This window comes from Myotis daubentonii, chromosome 1, assembly GCF_963259705.1.
Source record: "Myotis daubentonii chromosome 1, mMyoDau2.1, whole genome shotgun sequence".
Lineage (NCBI taxonomy): Eukaryota > Metazoa > Chordata > Mammalia > Chiroptera > Vespertilionidae > Myotis > Myotis daubentonii.
The window spans coordinates 184,583,822-184,604,271 of record NC_081840.1 but is presented as its reverse complement, the minus strand read 5'-3'; the positions used below and the strand labels follow the sequence as shown (position 1 = coordinate 184,604,271).

Genomic DNA, 20,450 nt, shown 5'->3' with positions numbered 1-20,450 from the left:
TTATTAGAAAATACAGAATGATGTATAAAAATATACCAATTATTCATCATCCTCTCAACTTTAAATAAAAATTGAATAATAGTTCCTATTATTTGTCAATAGGAACTGCAATTAGTATTTGGTCTGTTTTCAGTCTTTTTTCTACACAAGATATGTTTATAGAACTAAGATATATTTATATGTAATATATGTAATATGTACATTTATATTTACACAATTTTATACATATCTAAAATTGTACATATATATGCATATTTTTACTTAAGCATAAAACTTATTTCCCATGTTATCAAAATTCTTTTTAGATATAATTTAATGACTCCATGACATTTTGTGAAAATAATTTACTTAACCACTCTCCTAGTATTGGATATTTAGTTTGAGGTTTTTTGCTACTATAAATAATGTTGTATGGATATATTTATGCCTAACAAAATTTTCCGTACTTTAGTTTTCTAAACAGACCGCTAAAAGTGAAATTACTAGATAAAAGAACGGGAACATTTTTAAGCCTTTTGATACATATTATCAAGTTGCTCAAGGTCACCCAGCTGGAAAGTGGTGGAAGTAGCAGCATAAATCAGTTTAGTTCCCCAAATGGCTTTTGTTAAACTTTGCTAACACCCCCCCCCCCCACCACCACGGTTTCTTGCTTCTTTCTGCATTTCTGTATTCACTGAGGTTGAACTCTTTTTTCCTATCCTTCAGCTATATACTTTAGAAAGCGTGCACATCCTTTGTGAATTCTCTTTTCATGTTTTTTGTTTTGTTTTGTTTTGCCTACTTGGAGTCTTTTTTGTCACTTAACTGTATTTTGCCAACTACGTTAATATATCAACATGGTCCATATACATCCGGGCCATGTCATGTTCCATATATGAAATTTTACGTGACTTTAAGAAATGAGGCAGGACTCTTCTTTAAGAGCAGCGGTGTGAACATTATAACTTGGTTGAAAATTCCAACACCCCATGTACAAAAAATGCTGAACTACCAATTTAAAAAATGCATGTATGTTGGGTCTTGAACTCCTCCACCTAATTCAGATGTAGCTAAGTGGTTAAGTGTTCAAATGTTTCAGAGTAACTCACCTAGGGTTCTCCCCAGCTGTTATCTGCCCAAGAATCACACAGTGAATGTGATGCTTCCCTGTCTCTCATTAGGACTTTTATCTGAGGACAAGCAAGGACAACTAGGTTTTGTGTTACTGTGGTAGGGGTGTGATTTGGATGTAAGGAACACATGACTGCAGGAGGTTGAGAAATGGTCTGAGGATATCACTACAGCATTCATACCACCAGCATGCCATAGCAACATCCATCCTCCCAGTGGAATTGGCTAGGCTGCCTGACTTCTCAAAGATACTTTCCAGCAACTAGAATTTTGTGCATCAGAGAGTACACACTCAGTGGGAGGTGCCTGAACTCTCTTATATCAAGAAGAACAGAGGTACCCTAAAATCAGCAGGTACAGAGATGCTGATTGGCCTTGCAATAAGCAAACAAGAGTATCTGATAGTTAAGCATTTCCCTGTTTCTCAGGAGCTCTGTGAATTCACCTTATCCTATTCATTTTCACACCCCGCCCCCTTCCCAGACCTCCCCCCACTAATTGTTTGTTGTTTCCGCATTAAAGTCTTTGAAGGAAAAGTGTTTGATGGTGTTAACTAAGGGTGAGCAGGTGAACAGACATACAGGCCTAGGGCAGTGATGGCGAACCTTTTGAGCTCGGCGTGTCAGCATTTTGAAAAACCCTAACTTAACTCTGGTGCCGTGTCACATATAGAAAATTTTGATATTTGCAACCATAGTAAAACAAAGACTTATATTTTTGATATTTATTTTATATATTTAAATGCCATTTAACAAAGAAAAATCAACCAAAAAAATGAGTTTGCGTGTCACCTCTGACACGTGTGTCATAGGTTCGCCATCACTGGCCTAGGGTATCAGAGGCAAATGTTGGCAGAAACCCTGGGATTGAGGAAAGCTTGAGGCCAGGACTGGGCGGATGCAGAACTTCACAGGCTATCCAGGTCACTGAATGAACTTTTGTGCTTTTGGCTAAAGAGTCAGTATTTGGCCAGAGCAGATGAAAAACTGTCTTTTTTTTCTTCTTTTCTTTTTCTTTTTTTCCCCAACAACACTACAGAGAGTTTATTTGGCTCCAGAACAAAAACATATACCAGTCATTCATATTAATTCAGGGTCATTTTTTTGAGCCAGTCATGAAGGGGAAAAAGACTAATGGTTCCTGCCATGGCTGGTGTGTAACGGTGGTTAGAGTGTTGGCCCACTCACCGAATGGTCGCAGGTTCGATTCCTGGTCAAGAGCACGTACCTGGGTTGCAGTTCATTCCCAGCCCTCCCCCTCAACCCCAGTCGGGGTGCATGCGGGAGGCAACCAGTCGATGTGTCTCGCATCGATGTTTCTTTCTCTCTCTCCCCTTCCTGCCTCTCTTCCTCTCTCTCTGAAAAAGCAATGGAAAAAATATCCTAAGGTGAGGATTAACAAATAAATAAATGATTCCTGAAGTATGTATTGCAATGAACTCATAGTTTGAAAAGCACTTTTATGGACTTCTTACTAAGCCATTTCAAACCAACCTTTGAAGTGTGGGTGCGGCTAGTCTCAAGTTAGGAATGATGAAACTGAGGCTCAGAAAAGTCCCATACCTATTAAACGAAGAGGTCAAAATGCAAATCTAGGCCCTCTGATTCTAAGTTGTTTTTGTGTGTGTGTGTTTTTCTGAATGTGGGAAATCCACGGAATCTGGGTGATGGTAGAGGGCTTGTAGAGGCCCAAACCATCAAAATGAGACTTGGCATTGAACACTGAATTGTATGATGGGTTGAAAGATTGCACCTGATTGATGGCTCAGCCGCACTATGTACGGGGTGTCCCAAAAAATGCATACACACTTTGAATAATTATTAATTCCAATGGGTTAAATCTAAAAAGAAAGAAATATTGGAATTAATAATTATTCAAAGTGTGCATACATTTGGGGGAGACACCCTATATTTTCATAGTTACACTCATTCACAGTCAGCACTCCTCCCCGCCCCTCCCCACCCCCACCCTGACTAAAACACGTTCTTATTTTTTACATACTGTACAAGACATCTAGAATTCCGGGCAATTTTGGTCTCCTAGGAGAAACTCAGAGTGAGGATGAAATCTGGCTTGGGGTACCCCCTCAGCTGAACAAAGAGGCTCAGAAAAAAAATTCCACTTACCCCATAGTACAAGCCAAAATAGGGAGGGACTTCAGGTTTGAAAGGGTGGATGAGGGACATGAGCTCATCTTTGTAGCCCCAGAGCAACTCGTGGACCGTGTGCGTCACAAAGAACGTCTGCTGGTAGGCCTTTATCAGGGCGTGGATGATCCTCTGGATGATGCCTTCCTGCGCCCATTCCATGGCAGTCTGAGAAGCACAGGCAAATTCAGAGAACAGCATACCCACCCACTCCCTTACTGAGCCTTCAGCAAAGGGAGCTGGAAACTTAAAGGCTGGAATTAAATAGCTGGAAAACTAGCCAATGGACTCCTCTCTGGCTCTGTGTACAAGAATAAAACTCCTCAGTTACTACCCTTTCTCAGGGTTAACATTTCTAACTGTGATCTCAACATCCCCATGGCCACCCTGTTATCCCCACTCAGCGGGAGGAAAGGGAAAAGCTCTTGTAAGTACATTGGCATCTTTGGCCACTAGGTGGCGCCATCTTCCTCCTGCTCGGGCACAGCGGCTTCGGCCCTCATTATAAACTCCACTAGGGGCAGGGCAGGGCCAGATCTGGGATGCAGTTTTCTAGGCCCTGGGTCCACCATGAGTGGTCACCTAGAAGTTAGTGTGGGAGCCTCAGAGGGGGTTAGTGGTGAACAGGAACGTTTCCTGGGTGTCAACTGTATTGTTATGAGATGGAATTGCCATTATAATCAGAGCCCATTGAAAACACTCCAGGCTGTAATCAACAGCCCAGTCCCTATTATTTGGAATGGGGAAAAACAGCCAATAGGTATTTTGAGAACTTAAAAATCCTACGCAGAAATCTAAATTAAGAAGTGGTATGCAAATTCTATGGCTAGAGTTTCTGAACCAAAACAAGGGGCAAATAAATATTTTGAAAATTATTAGCTACTCGCCCGGCAGGTATGGCTCAGTGGTTGAGTATCAACCTGTGAACCAAGAGGTCACAGTTTGATTCCAGGTCAGGGCACATGCCCCGGTTGCAGGCTCAATCCCCAGTAGGGGGCGTGCAGGAGGCAGCCAATCAATGATTCTCTCTCACTGATGTTTCTATCTCTTTCTCTCCCTTCCTCTCTCTGAAATCAATAAATACATTTAAAAAAATTATTAGCTACTTTAAAAAAACCCTAGAGACATAATTATATAAGTGCTGATCCTGAACACACAGCAAGAAATTGTGAAAAGAAATCCTAAAATTTGCCTTCCGTCACTATTTGAAAAGACCTTGTTTGAAAGACCTCAGAAAACTGTCTAAGATAAACTTTAAAGAAGGGCAAGGGAAACATATTTTTCTTTTTATATATGTATATATTTTTTAACATAACTTAGCTCCTAACATAAAGCCTTAATAGCCTAAGTTAGCTTTTACCTTTCTTCTAAAATCCATACTAATGGTACTTAAAATGCTAACTTACCACTGCAGGAATATTAAGTGTCCTAATTAAGTCACTTTTAGCGTCTCCAACAGATAGGTTTTGTACAAAAACATAGGCCTTGTTGCTAACAGCAGATATGGTTGTTCCATTTTCGCCAAATTGAATATCTGCTTTGTTTCTGATTTCCCTAAAAGAAAGAAATAGATTTTGTTTGAAAACAGTCACAACTTTAAAACATAGCATGTCCCCCTTCTTTCAGTATCAAAGCTATTTCCAGTATAACCATTACAGAGAGAGACTGCATGCCAGTACTGACACTGTGAAAACTGGAGATGAAAGCTCCAGTTTTATGAAGTGAGGAAGTGAGGCCCAGGATCGAGTCTTCTCAAAAATCTGTCATTCCCATTCTTTTCCTCCACAAACTGGAAAGCACAATGGTCAGGGTCACCTTGACGAGGGCATCAAAGCCAATGAACTCTGAGTTATGGTTTGTTCCCAAAATATATTGACGAGGAATACATACAGAATCTGATAGAGGCCGTCCTGTTAAAACACTTGTGCAATTTGCACTTAAGGGGTAGCTAAGTGGGATTTTGATTGCTAGACATTCACTGCCCCCCCCCCTTTTTTTTCTGGCCAGACCCTGATTTTCTTTCCTCTCCTGCACTGGGCGGCGGTGTGGGACCCGAGCTCAACCAATTCTTTTCCCTTTGGCCTCTGACTCCTGAGCCCAGAACCTCCAGATGGAAAACACGGTCTTAATGCCGGCTTCCTCCAGGGGGCGCACAGGAGCGAAGGTCCTTGTGCCCCAGAGATTCGGGTCTTTAAAGCCGCCCTGGACCCTGCCTTTCTTCCCAGCCACAGCGGGGAAACTGTAACCCACTTTACAGAGCCTTCAAATAAGTTCTCCTTTTAGTTGAATTGGCCAGAATCAGTTTCTCTCGCTTGCAACCAAAGCCCCCTCCCAGAGAAAGCATAACCCAGTCTTTCTGTAGATGAGAAAGATTGGGATAAAGTCACTAGCCCAGGATTAACCAGGAGGTGGCAGAACAAGGCTGAGAATCCTGGTCCCCTGACTTCACATCCCAGGTTTCCTTGACTCTACAGAGAAGTTAATGTAAAGGGACTGGTCAGCAGCTGGGGGCGAAGCGGAAATTCCAAAGGCAAATCGCTGCCTCTGCCAAGGCAGGTGCCTGCAGAGGGGATTCCTCTCCACTCCTTCCCATCCCATCCCAGAGCCTCCCTGCAGCCCAGGGGAAGAGGGAAGGACTTCTCAACCACTTAGAACCAGGGCCCAGGGCCCCACACCGGCCTGGCTGACCACTGAGAAACTAGAAGTAGAAAAAATAGCCCCAGGATGAACACCAGTTTGCACACAAAGAAAGCCAGGCCAGGGAGCAAAGAGCTGGGATTCAACATCCGGCCAAAACCCCAGGGATCAACTCTGCCGAGTTTTCTAACTAATGACGAAAACTGATGACCTTGCTAAAGCCTTTATTTTTTTTCCACTGAGCCCTGGGTCATGAACCTAATGGCCTGAGCAATTCCAACCCGAGAGCCTGCATCATTTGTTCATTTATGTGCACTGACTCTGGGGGGACTTTGAAAGGTTTTCTTTACAGCTCACCCTGTAAGAACCTGATGTTTTAAAGGGAACCTGAGCGTGGGGGCTCCAGTCACTGTTAAGCCTTGCTGTCATTCACTGGGTTTCTCAGTACATTTTAAAAAGTCAAAGCCATGGATTCCCAAACCACAAAAATATTGAATTCACTTGGCAGGCACCCAGGGAACATGACAGGTCACTCACAACTAACCACAGGACTTCCCCTCAACCTCCAGCCACCTAAGGCATGCCTGACTCTCGGCTTCTGCAGAGGGGTCTAACCGAAGGAGACGGTGCCCGGCCGTCAGAGGTGGCCCCTGCTCGGCCGAGGCCGAGGAAGCCAAGGAGAGAGGTGGCGAGGGGCCTCCCTCTCAGAACAACAGGTAGTCATGTAGTCCAAGGAGCACCGTCCGAGGAAACCCAAGCACTCCGTCACAGCGGCCCCCTCGGGAGGCCACAGTGCCGGCAAGTCTGGGTACCCAGCTGGTCAGCCAGAGTCCGCCAGAGCAGGGCGGCCTCCTAGGGAACAGAGGACTGAGAGCAAGAAGTGAACAATCACTGCTTGGCAGTGTCTGCCAAGACCAAAGAAGCTTCTAGAAATAGAAACAAAAGCATTTTTGGGGTTTTTTTAAGGCAAAGCAAATCTTTGGCCTAGACCAGGGGTCCTCAAACTGCGGCCCGCGGGCCACATGCAAATACAAATATTGTATTTGTTCCCGTTTTGTTTTTTTACTTCAAAATAAGATGTGCAGTGTGCACAGGAATTTGTTCATAGTTTTTTTTTAAACTATAGTCCGGCCCTCCAACGGTCTGAGGGACAGTGAGCTGGCCCCCTGTTCAAAAAGTTTGAGGACCCCTGGCCTAGACAATTAATTAAGAAGCCATATTTCGAAGTGCCTGGTATGGTTCCTGGTACTTAGCAGATGCCAATAAATCCTGGTGTTGAAGGCCCAGGACACCCCAGGCTCAGATGACAGCTTAATATTTGTTATTCACCCTGGTGGCCCCAGTCACTAAGAAAAGGTTGGGTTACACTCCATCAGGCAGGAAAAGACCTGGGTGATGTTAGAGATATTTCATTTTAAATCATTTTTTAAAATTTAACTTTTTTAAATAAAAAAATTATTTTTAAAACTCCTGAATGTTTCAGTAAGGTCTCATCAGCACAGAAGGAAAACCATAGCCTGAGTAATCATTTTAATTAGTTGGAAAGTTAACGTCTAACTATGCAATACATTGGAGATTTTGGATAAGTTAGGTATATACAATCCTATATAATAAAAACCTAATATGCTAAGTGTCCGGTCGACTAGTCGGCCATTCAACCAATCACAGCATAATATGCTAATGATATGCTAAGGCTGCCCAACTGCTCAGTATGATGTGCACTGACAACCAGGGGGTAGATGCTCTGACTGGTAAGTTAGCTTGCTACTGGGGTCCGGCCGATCGGGACTGAGGGAGATGGGCCGGACATGCCCTGGAGCCCTCCCACGGTCCCTCCCAAGCCCCAATCATGCACCGGTGGGTCCCTTGGCCTGGCCTGTGCCCTCTCACAATCCTGGACCCCTCGAGGGATGTTGGAGAGCCAGTTTCAGCCAGATCCTGCAGGCCAGGCCGAAGGACCCCACTGGTGCACGAATTCGTGCACTGGGCCTCTAGTACTATCATATTATCTTCCATCACTGTAGTTCTTCATTCACCCAGTGCTCTCTGCTGAGAATCACTCAGAAGTGACTGGCAACAGTGAGCAAAGTGTGGGTTAAGATCTGACTGCCAGGCTCCGCATTCCATTCTGGCTTCACCTGTTACCAGCTCTGTGACTAAGGAGAAGTTACTCATTGCTTCCATGCCTCGGTTTCCTGGGGCAATAACGTACCTTCCTTGTAGGCTTGTGGAGGGTGGAGGGGCCTCCTTGTAGGCAAGTGGAGATGAGAATGTACCTTCCTTATAGGACTGTGGTGAGAATTAAAATCGCATAAGCTTGTCATCCACTTAGAACATTACCTGGCATGTACTAAGAGCTTAGGAAACAAGTAGCTAGTAACATTATGTGTGAGGGCTTGCACTAAGCTCTGGAGATGGAGAGATGTTAAGACCTGGTTCCTGTCCTCAAAGAACCTGGTGCAGCAGCACAGAGACTTCCACTTAATCAGCTACCTCACACCTGGAGCAGCTACCTCACACCTGGAGTAGCTACCTCACACCTGGAACGTCTACCTCACACCTGGAGCAGCTACCTCACACCTGGAGCAGCTATCTCACACCTGGAACGTCTACCTCACACCTGGAGCAGCTACCTCACACCTGGAGCAGCTATCTCACACCTGGAACATCTACCTCACACCTGGAGTAGCTACCTCACACCTGGAATGTCTACCTCACACCTGGAGTAGCTACCTCACACCTGGAACGTCTACCTCACACCTGGAGCAGCTACCTCACACCTGGAGCAGCTACCTCACACCTGGAGCAGCTATCTCACACCTGGAGCAGCTACCTCACACCTGGAGAAGCTACCTCACACCTGGAGCAGCTACCTCACACCTGAAGCAGCTACCTCATACCTGGAACATCTACCTCACACCTGGAGCAGCTACCTCACACCTGGAGCAGCTATCTCACACCTGGAACGTCTACCTCACACCTGGAGAAGCTACCTCACACCTGAAGCAGCTACCTCACACCTGGAACAGCTACCTCACACCTGGAACGTCTACCTCACACCTGGAGTAGCTACCTCACACCTGGAACGTCTACCTCACACCTGGAGAAGCTACCTCACACCTGAAGCAGCTACCTCACACCTGGAACAACTACCTCACACCTGGAACGTCTACCTCACACCTGGAGTAGCTACCTCACACCTGGAGCAGCTATCTCACACCTGGAACGTCTACCTCACACCTGGAGCAGCTACCTCACACCTGGAACAGCTACCTCACACCTGGAACGTCTACCTCACACCTGGAACGTCTACCTCACACCTGGAGAAGCTACCTCACACCTGGAACGTCTACCTCACACCTGGAACGTCTACCTCACACCTGGAGTAGCTACCTCACACCTGAAGCAGCTACCTCACACCTGGAACAGCTACCTCACACCTGGAACGTCTACCTCACACCTGGAGTAGCTACCTCACACCTGGAACGTCTACCTCACACCTGGAGTAGCTACCTCACACCTGGAACGTCTACCTCACACCTGGAGTAGCTACCTCACACCTGGAACGTCTACCTCACACCTGGAGTAGCTACCTCACACCTGGAACGTCTACCTCACACCTGGAGTAGCTACCTCACACCTGGAACGTCTACCTCACACCTGGAGCAGCTACCTCACACCTGGAGTAGCTACCTCACACCTGGAACGTCTACCTCACACCTGAACCGTGTTCCACAGCTGCCCTCCAAGTGCCGGCGGGACACCCAGAGGAGAGAGGAGGGGCCACTGGGATGGGAGTCCTGAGGAAGGTGCTGTGCAGGGACATGGTGGGGCTGGTTCTGGAAGGAACAGGCTCCCCCCCCCCCCCGGTTGGGAGGCTGGAGGGGCTTCCCGGCAGGCAGCACAGCAGAGAGCACAGGCTCCGCTGGGCAGTGGAGGGTGAGGAAACTGGTCCTGGGGGAGGATGAGTAGCCTGCAGCGCGGGGCACAGCTGAGCTGACCGGAGAGTGGATGGAGAAGTGAAGTCACAGGGTGGATGCATGACCAGGACGCAAGGGCAGAGGCGGGAGGCAGGCCTCAGGGAGGGCGCTGAGCAGCACAGGGTTTAACTTCCCATTACCACTGCCTGGGCCACTACGTGAGGGGCTGAACACCGAGAGCTCAGAGCTGGGTGCTGAGAAAAAGCGCAGGTGGGGCGGGGAGGGTGTGCCCACATTTGTTGGGTGTGGGCAAGAAGCATCTTCACTCCTGAAGCCGGAAACGGTCCTCCGTCCTCATGGCGGTACCTGGACCCCCTGGCCAGCGCCCGCAACTCACTCAGGACAATCAGTGCATTTGGAACTCACAAGTACCTGGCCCTCACCTTTGGTGCCGGGCAAGGTGGGGGGAGTCTTTTACTACTTTTCTTACTTTTGAGCAGTTCAAAGAGTTTTTTAGAAACTTATCTAAAGACACTGTTTCTGTTTTGAAAAAGAAGTGGTATCAGAGAAGAGTGAGCCAGATTTAGAAAATATTTTAATAGTGGAAACAATAACGATAGAATTTCTAAATTTTCTATCATCTCTTTGATATTAAAAAAATTGATTCGGCTTGGCTCTGAGATGAGTAAAGGATCGAAGGGCGAACGTTCAGAATTTGGAAGATTGAACAAAGTTCCTACCTTTGCTAAATTGCAAGGAGACAATTAAATCCTTAAGAAATTAAATGCAAAAAAAAATAGATCTACAAGAAAATAGACTTGAACAGCAAACCTTTGAAGGGAATAGGACTCTTTAAGCTCAGAAATGATAGAAAAGTTCATACAGGAATGGATTTCACTATATGTAAATTTTAAACATAAAACAGGCAAAGGATAGAAAAACAGTTGCCACAACTGTAATGAAGGGTTAACATTGTTGCATATAAAGGTTTACAGACTGGCACAGACAAACCAGAATCCAAAAGGGCACATGGGCAAAGGACAAGAACTCAGAGTGGAAACACAATCAGTTGGCAAACATGAGGAGAACATTCAATCCATGTGATAATCAAAGAATGAAATGAGAACTGGTACGTGTCCAAAAAGGGAACGGTTAAATAAAGTGTTTTAACACTATTCCTGCTACCTCTTGAATATTATCATTATAAAAATATCTACACTAATAAAAGAGAAAAATGGTAATTGGCGTACGACGCTACCCTTTTCATTGGCTAATCAGGGCTATATGCAAATTAACTGCCAACTAAGATTGGCAGTTAACTGCCAACAAGATGGCGGCTAATTTGCATATGTAGGCACAATGCAGGGAGGCGAAAGGGAAAGCAGGAAGAAGTTCCTGCCACTGACAGTGATCGGAAACCCAGGGGGGAGCTAAGAGCTGGGGGGCAGGGCAAAGGCGGCCCTGGGGCCGCCTTTGCCCTGCCCCCCAGCCATGATCGGAGAATCAGGTGCCTTTTCTGCCCTGGCCAGTGATAGCAGGAAGTAGGGGTGGAGCCAGCGATGGGAGCTGGGCACGGTCAAAGCTGGCAGTCCCAGGAGCTAGGGGTCCCTTGCCCGGGCCTAAAGCGGAGCCCACAATCGCGGGGCCACTGCAGCTGTGGGTCCCCGCTGCCCGGGCCGGACACCTAGGCCAGAGGCGTTAGGCCTGGGCAGGGGCGGAGCCTGTAACCGCGGGGAGCTGGGGGTCCCCTGCCTAGGCCTGACACCTCTGCCGGAGGCCTCAGGCCTGGTCAAGGGGCTGATCCGGTGATTGGTGACCGGAGGGTGATGAGGGTCAACTCCTCTGGCCGAGGCATCAGGCCTGGGCAGGGGGCTGAGCCGGGGATTGGGGGGATATGATGGTCCTTTGCCCAGGCCTGAAGCCTGGGTCAGAGGCGTCAGGCTTGGGCGGGGGGTGGAGCAAGCGATCAGAGGGAGATGGGGGTCCCCTGCCCAGGCATGATTCCTGGGCCAGAGGCCTCAGGCCTGGGTGGGGGCCAGAGCCAGTGATCGGGGGGAGATGGGGGTCCCCTGTCCAAGCCTGACACCTCTGACAGAGGCGTCAGGCCTGGGCAAGGGGCCGATCAGGCGATCAGAGGGTGATGGGGGTCCACGCCTCTGGCCGAGGCATCAGGCCTGGGCAAGGGACAGAGCCAGCAATCGGAGGGGGCTGGGGGCAGAACCAGTGATGGGGGAAATGAGGGTCCCCTGCCCAGGCCTGACGCCTCTGTCAGAGGCGTCAGGCCTGGGCAAGGGGCCGATCCTGCGATTGGAGGGTGATGGGGGTCAACGCCTGAGGGCTCCCAGTATGTGAGAGGGGGCAGGCTGGGCTGAGGGACACTCCCCCCACCACACACACCCAGTGCATGAATTTCGTGTACCGGGCCCCTAGTCCTATATAATAAAAGGCTAATATGCAAATAGACCGAACAGCGGAACAACCAAACAACCGAACAATCGGTCACTATGACGTGCACTGACCACCAGGGGGCATGTGCAGAACATGGCGGGCATTGGCCGCGGCAGTATGGTGGAGCAGGTGAGCGGGGGCACCAGACCAAGCCGGGGCACTGGTCACTGTCATCGGGGCGAGCCTCTGATGGTTACTGAAAATTCTTTGCTCCCCTGCACCACGGTCCCACCTGGCACTAGCACCCGCTGCCAACGCCAGAGCTGCCGTTCGCACCCGCTGCCAATGCCTGGCACTGGTCCCAATCACTTGGCACCATCAGCAGATGCAAGTGGCTGCCAGCCCTGATCACCACCTCCCCCTGCTTCTGAGGAGGGTGATCAGGGCAGCAGCCGCTGCTCAAACCCACTGACGGCACCGGCCCCACTTGCACCCGCTGCTGGTGCCAGCCCAATCGCTCTGTGGTGTCAGGGGGCACGAGTGGGGCCAGAGCCATCAGCATGTGGGAACAGCAGTGGCGGGAGTGAGGCTGCTGGCAGACAGGGGACAGGGGTCCGCGGTGGGAGGGGCTGGGCAGGGTCACAGAGGATGGGCCACCACTGTGCCTACCGCAGCCCCGTGGCCCATGGTTCCTTTCCAGGTGCACGAATTCGTGCACTGGGCTCCTAGTATTAGTATAAAACCAAGACATACATGGGAAGATACCTAAGATGTAATATTAAGGGAACAGAATATACATGTTATGTACATGTGCATGTATAATATATGTAAAGATAGTGTGAAGACCATATAAAAATAAAATCCATGGAGAAATGGCTAAGAAGAGATCCACTCAAATATTAGCATTGGTTATCTTGGTGTCCATGAAACTGGGGATAGTAGTAGTAGATTTTAACTGCATTTTCAAGTTTCTTTAAAAGATAATGCTATATATGATATTGTATATCTTGATTATTTCATAATCCAGTATTACTTAATGCTCAATGAATAATAATAAAACACTAGGAGATATTTATCCCTCACATCTTTTTTCTTACTGTCAAAGCAGTAATAGGAGCCTATAAGAGAAATGAACAATCCCAACAACAAAACTCAGAAACTGAAAAAGCGGAGATGTTTAATGGGATATTCTGAATTTAGCAAATATGTCTTAGAAATAGGAAAGTAGCTGAAAGAGCCCTTAGATAAGTTGATTTTTTAAAATTATTGAAATGTTCAATAATAGGAAAAGAAACCTGACAAAATAGAAAATAAATCTCAAAAAGGATGCAGAAGTCTTGTAATATCTTAAGTTGGATACACATGTTTTAGCAAATATGTCACTAAGCAACAGGAACATGAGACAAATTAGCTTCGTGTCAACAAGCTTATTCCAGGGCTACTCAATGCAGCTTTCACTAGACCCAGCAATTCCACCTTTGGGTATTTATCTGAAAAAAACAAAAACACTAACTGGAAAAGACAGGTGTACCCTTATGTTCACTGCAGCATCCTACATAATAAAAGAGTAATATGCAAATCGACCAAACGGCGGAATGACTGGTCGCTATGACATGCACTGACCACCAGGGGGCAGATGCTCAATGCAGGAGCTACCCCCTGGTGGTCAGTACGCTTCTACAGGGGGAGCGCCACTCAGCCCGAAGCTGGGTTCATGGCTGGCGAATGCAGTGACAGTACTAAGCTGTCGGTCAGACATCCCCCAAGGGCTCCTGGACTGTGAGAGGGCACAAGCTGGGCCAAGGAGACCCCCCACCCCCAGTGCTCGAATTTCGTACACTGGGCCTCTAGTTACTTACTATAGCCAAGATTTGGAAGCAACCTTATTGTCCCTTGGTAAATGAATGGATAAAGTAGTGATACATGCCCTAGCTGGTTTGGCTCAGTAGATGGAGTGTTGGCCTGCGGACTGAAGGGTCCCAGGTTCGATTCCAGTCAAGGGCATATGCGGGCTCAATCCCCTGTGAGGGATGTGCAGGAGGCAGCTGATCAGTGATTCTCTCTCATCATTGATGTTGCCATCCCTCTCCCTTCCTCTCTGAAATCAATAAAAATATTTTTAAAAAAAGAAGTAGTGATATATATATATATATATATATATATATATATATATATATATATATACAATGGAATACTAGTTAGCCATAAAAAGAATGAAATCTTTTCCATTTGTGACAACATGGACGGACCTAGGGGGTATTAAGCTAAGTGAAATATGTCAAACAGAAAAAGACAAATACTGTATGATTTCACTTGTATGTGGGATCGGAAAAAACAAAACAAGTAAACAAACAGAAACAGACTTATAGAAACAGAGAACAAATTGATGGCTGTCAGAGGAGTGGGAGTGGGGGACAGGTAAAAAAGTTGACGTGGAAGAAGAGGTACAAAATTCCAGCTATAAGATAAATAAGGCACAGAATGTAATGTACATCATATAGGGAATATAGTCAATAATACTCTCATGACTTTGCACGGTGATAGGTGGTAACTAGACTTAGTGTGATGAAAAGATCATAAGGTATATAAATGTCAAATCACTATGTTGTACACCTGAAACTAATTAACATTGTATGCCAACTATACTTTCATTAAAAATTTTTTTAAAAAAAACCTTTACTATACACTGCATTACTTAAATCAGATCGACTGGTTTTTATCTACATGTGGAAGTCCCACCATCTTTTTGCAAAACATTAATATTCTGAACTCATCCATATGTAAAACATGCCACTGTACACTGTGTGTCAAATTAATCATTCCCCCCACAGCCTGCGTGGCTCCCCCTCTCTCAGAAACCGCATCCCCTCCCCCCCTCCCCCCGGGCCCACCCACTACCCCAGTGGTCGGCAAATTCATTAGTCAACAGAGCCAAATATCAACAGTACAATGATTGAAATTTCTTTTGAGAGCCAAATTTTTTAAGCTTAAACTATATAGGTAGGTACATTGTTATTAACTTACTTAGGGTACTCCTAAATTGGCCTTTGCTAAAAACGTCCTCAATCTGATTGAGGTACGTTCGCTGAGGCCCACCCCTTCCAACTCTCCCACCCACACTCGTCTTGTATACTTGTCTATCTCCTTTCCGAAAACCGACTTCTGCGCATGGGCCACGAAGTTTCAATCGCACTGTACGTGCGTGCGCCGCACATGGTATTTTGTGGAAGAGCCACACTCAAGGGGCCAAAGAGCCCCCATGTGGCTCGCGAGCCACGGTTTGCTGACCACTGCACTACCCAGTTAGGGGTCAGCGCGCCTTGCCCTTCTTTGTGCCCCAGGACTCTTTGCACACAACGGACCAGGGGTCCTCAAACTACGGCCCGAGGGCCACATGCAAATACAAATATTGTATTTGTTCTCGTTTTGTTTATTCACTTCAAAATAAGATATGTGCAGTGTGCATAGGAATTTGTTCATAGTTTTTTTTTTAAACTATAGTCCAGCCCTCTAACGGTCTGAGGGACAGTGAACTGGCCCCTTGTTTAAAAAGTTTGAGGACCCCTGCAATGGACAGTGTCAGCTGACTCAGCTGGGAGGGACACCATGGAACTATTAAACACTGGGGCAGGAGCCACTGGAATACTCTGTATGTGATCTAGCTGAACAATAGCACAATTCGATCATGGGTGAGAAAAATCACACCCACTAGATCAGGGGTGGGGAATGTCTGGCCCCATGGGCTGGATAAGGCCCCTGAAATCATTTGGTCATTTGGCCTGGTCCTGCCAAGGCATTAGGGGTGAGCTAATTAGACCTTTGACCAAATATTGCAGGCTAATCTTTAGGTTGATAATCTTGTTTGGGCCTGGAATGGCCCTTGGCAGAAACAAGGTTCCACACCCCTGCACTAGATGAGTGTAAAAGGCCTGCCAGGGGGGCTGTAAGTCTCCCTAAAAAGCCACACTTTTCTACAAATCCCAGGTCTCACAACCCACTCAACACCTGTAGGAACACTGTAGTTTGTACTGAACATGTGAGCGTCCATTCCCAAAGAAAAGGGGTCATTTTCAGGACCCTTTTATTTTATTTATTTATTTTTTTAAAATATATTTTATTGATTTTTTACAGAGAGGAAGGGAGAGAGATAGAGAGTTAGAAACATCAATCAGCTGCCTCCTGCACATCTCCTACTGGGGATGTGCCCACAACCCAGGTACATGCCCTTGACCGGAATCGAACCTGGGACCTTTCAGTCCGCAAGCCGACGCTCTATCCACTGAGCCAAACCGGTTTCGGCATTCAGGACCCTTTTAAACCTACCCTTTCCTGAACCTACCCTTGGTGCCTGGGCTCCCCTGGTGCAGTCCTGTGGTTCCAGATGAGCTGTCTGTGTGCTATGGATTGAAACAATTTCTCCTCTTGTATTTCCTATGATTTAAACCATGGAGGAGGGCGTTTCATTCAGTATTCCACCAATGTTCACTACACTCGATGTTCAGTTAAAGGACTTGGTTCCTGCCCCTCACGGAGCTTCCAGTATATTGGGAAGAAAGACAGACAGACAAACCTTGGTTAAAATGCACCTAGTCTGTGTCTAAGACGCACACCAGGGAGAGTGCATCCAAAGGCAGGGCAAGTGGCAGGGGGAAGCCGCGTCGGCGTGGAGAGGTGCAGTGATGAGTTCATCCCTGACAGAGAGAACAGAGTGCACACTGGCCGGGAGCATGGGCCTTACAGTACGTGGAGCCTGGCTAGAACTCGGTGTCCAATATGGTGGCCACAAGCCACACGTGGCTGCTGCACACCTGAATGTGGCTAGTTCAAAATTAGGTGGGATTTCAAAGACTTACCAGGAAAAAAAGCATGTACTGTGTAGTAATAATTCTGACTATTGATTACATGTTGAAATGATACTATGTTGGGTGGTATTGGGATAAATAAAATATTAAAATTAATTTCTCCTACCTCTTTTTACTTTTATAAGTGTGGCTACTAGAAGATGTTAAACGATATACTTGGCTCATGTTACATTTCTGTTGGGTAGCTCTGGTTAGAGCAAAAAATTCTAGGTTGAAAGTGCCGAAAATAAATTAAAATTAAATAATCAAAATCAAATCAAGGTGCTAAATATACAGAAGGAGCCAGATGCTCAGGCCAGGACATGGCACAGGAAGAGTCACTAGGACCCAGGGAAAGGAAGAGAAGGGGAGGGGAGGAGTGGGGAGGGGAGGGGAGGGGAGAGGAGGGGAGGGGAGGGGAGGGGAGGGGAGAGACCAGGGCGGGAGAAACACCAGAGGCATAAAAAACACATTAAAAAATGCTTTTTAAAATAAAGATCTGTGCCCTGGCTGGGTGCTCAGTTGGTTGGAGCATCCTCCAGTGCACCAAAAGGTTGCGGGTTTGATTCTGGTCAGGGCACATACCTAGGTTGCAGGTTTGATCCCCGGCCGGGTTGCATTTTGGAGGTAATAGACCCATGTCTCTCTCTCTCTCTCTCTCTCTCTCTCTTAAAAATCAATAAAAACATATCCTCAGGTGAGGATTTAAAAAAAGAAATAAATTAAAGACCTATTTTTTAAAAATTGTTTTATATAACAACAGAGCTCATCTTTACAATTCTGTACATTGACGTACACAGACCAAGACAATAATAGCAAACTCCGATTATGGGCTGGCACTAGCCTAAGCATTTTGTAAATACTGACTCATTACCCCATGGAACCCTAACAACCCTGTGGTGGAGGTCCTAGCTTTATCTCCACTTTATAGATAAGGAAACCCAGGCACAGAGAACTAGTAAGTGGCAGAGGCCGGATCCAAAGCAGGCAATTCAGAGATTTTCATCTGTGAATTCCGGCACTTGAGAATCCAACTGACTCATTCAGACTAAGTGAATCAGTCACAAACATTTATTGTGCAATCGATTACGACAGAATTGTGAGGAATTTTTACCATTTTGCAGAAGAAGAAAGATCTTGCCATCTACTTCCCTCTACTATTTTGTTTTAAAACTTGTTAAGGAGGAACTTATAGGAAAGATTACTGTGGGGTGGGGGAGGGAGGGGAAGGGCTGCTGTCTTGTAGGAGGAGGAATACTGCAGTAGGAAAAATGCTCTGACCATAAGGCCCCCGAGTGCCTCCCTCTACTAACTTTTGGAAAACAAAACAAAACAATGAAAGCCTGGCCCGTGTGGTTCAGTGGTTGAGTGTAGATCCATGAACCAGGAGATCACAGTTTGATTCCCGGTCAGGGCCCATGCCCGGGTTGTGAGCTCAAACCCAGTGTGGGACGTGCAGGAGGCAGCCGATCAATGATTCTCTCTCATCACTGATGTTTCTCTCTCTCTCTCTCTCTCTCTCTCTCTCTCTCTCTCTCTCTCTCTCTCTCTCTCTCTCTCTCTCTTCCTTCCTCGCTGAAATCAATAAAAAATATATTAAAACAAACAAACAAAAAAACCACGTTAAAGCAATTCTCCTAATCCCCAGAGACTCTAACCCACACTGCCACTGTTGTCTCCCGGACCCAGGAGGGTGGGGAAAGGGGCGAGTGGGAGACTAGTAGGCTTTTCTGCAGAACCACGCATTTTAGGAACTGGTCCACGAGCGGGGAGGGAAAAGGGGGAGGCTCCAGGGGTGACCAAAGACAATCACATGGTGACCTTAAAGGGTGGGGGGTGAGGAGCAGCACTGCAGGGCTCAATAGCCTCCTGCTGCCACCCCAGGAAGAAGCAGCTGCATTTAAACATAACAGGCTGGGACGGCTCCAGGCCACAAAGCCGGCTCACCCAGGTGGGGGCTCACACAGGTGGGGGCTCACTCAGATGGGGGCTCACTCAGATGGGGGCTCACTCAGATGGGGGCTCACACAGGTGGGGGCTCACTCAGATGGGGGCTCACACAGGTGGGGGCTCACACATGTGGAGTCAAAGCCCGCGCTCCCGCGCAGCACCCAGAGGTCACTGGGGGGAAAGCCGAGGACTCGGCCATGGTGGGGGTGCTCCGTGTTGCCAGTACAGCAGGGAGGCGGCCGGGACTCACCTGTAGGTGTACGGCCCCACTTCTTCCAACCGCGGGATCTCCCCTCTGAGGATCTCCTCTGGATTGGTGACGTTGAAGAAATAGAACTGGATGTACACAGGCACAGGGGGCTGCTTCCAGGAGTCGAAGGCCGCGGACCCATTCCTCAGCACAATATTCTAGGAGAGAAACCCAAAAGGAGATTGACAGCGTGCAAGGCCGCTGGCTGTGAACGCAGAGGCAGAGCGAGGGACCCTCCGGCGCTGACCTCCTGACTTGCTTGTTTTTCTCACAGGCATTCAACGGCAGTCCCTGGAGAGCAGGATCATGCCTTACGCCCATAGGAGGCTCAGAGCCCTGTGAAAGCATAAAAGGTCTTCAAAAATATTGGTGGGAAAGGTTGCTGGAGCCCTGGCTCATGGATGTGTTACGAAGGCCATAATTTTATTTTCAACAACCACAACAGTTTATTATAATTGAATTCGTCATAAAAGATATTTACGAGATAACCAATTTTACACATTGGAAATGGGATCAAAAAGTAGGAATTACAACACAGACAATGTTGGAGACCGGGTGTAAGCTGACACGGTCCTTGCACCTGAAGGGGCTAGCAAGGCTGGGACCCTTACCCACACAGTTTTCCCAGACTTGTTTGGATGGCGGTTATCAGTAGAATGAGGAGCAACCTTTGTAGAATGAGAACAGCCTTTCATGGCTTACCAAGAAGTCTGTAACTATTTACTGAGATTTGCTGTACCGAGAATTTGTCCTTCTGCTCTGTCTCTCCCTTAGAGATTAAGAGGAACAAAGAATACATTCCTCTTGACAGACCTCCTATTCAGTGTTTTGTGTATAAAAGGCATTGCGTGGTTAATAAACTTACTGCAGTTCCTCAATTGACCTGCAGTCCTCCCGATCCCGCTCTCCTGTCTTTCTTTTCTCAATTCCCACCTCCCTACCTCAGCCCGGCTCAACCTGTCAGGCTGGCCCTGACAAGACAACAATATGAGATGGGCATAAAACAAAACTGAAGTGGACAGAAAAGCAATTTCTCTCTTTAATTAATTAACACCAGCTTTGACTCTGCTAAAGAAAGTGCCCAAAAGGTCCTATTGGCTGGGTTACAAAGATTCCCCTTTTCCTGCAGCTGCGGGGGAAGGCAGGCCGTTCTGAGAAGGCCCGTGTACTCCCAGTCTCCCCACGAAAGACAAGAACAGGGAGG

General features: G+C 47.1%; 1 protein-coding gene across 1 annotated transcript in view; it reads right to left on the bottom strand.

Moving 5' to 3' along the window:
- Nucleotides 1-20,450, bottom strand: part of SCARB2 (scavenger receptor class B member 2) — a 64,065-nt gene that overhangs the window by 23,364 nt on the left and 20,251 nt on the right. Inside the window, exons 2-4 of the mRNA XM_059668102.1 lie at nt 19,247-19,404; nt 4,667-4,814; nt 3,240-3,428 (exon numbers count right to left, since the gene is read on the bottom strand). Of these exons, the coding sequence (XP_059524085.1) occupies nt 3,240-3,428; nt 4,667-4,814; nt 19,247-19,404 (495 nt within the window). The remainder of the gene's footprint in view (nt 1-3,239; nt 3,429-4,666; nt 4,815-19,246; nt 19,405-20,450) is intronic.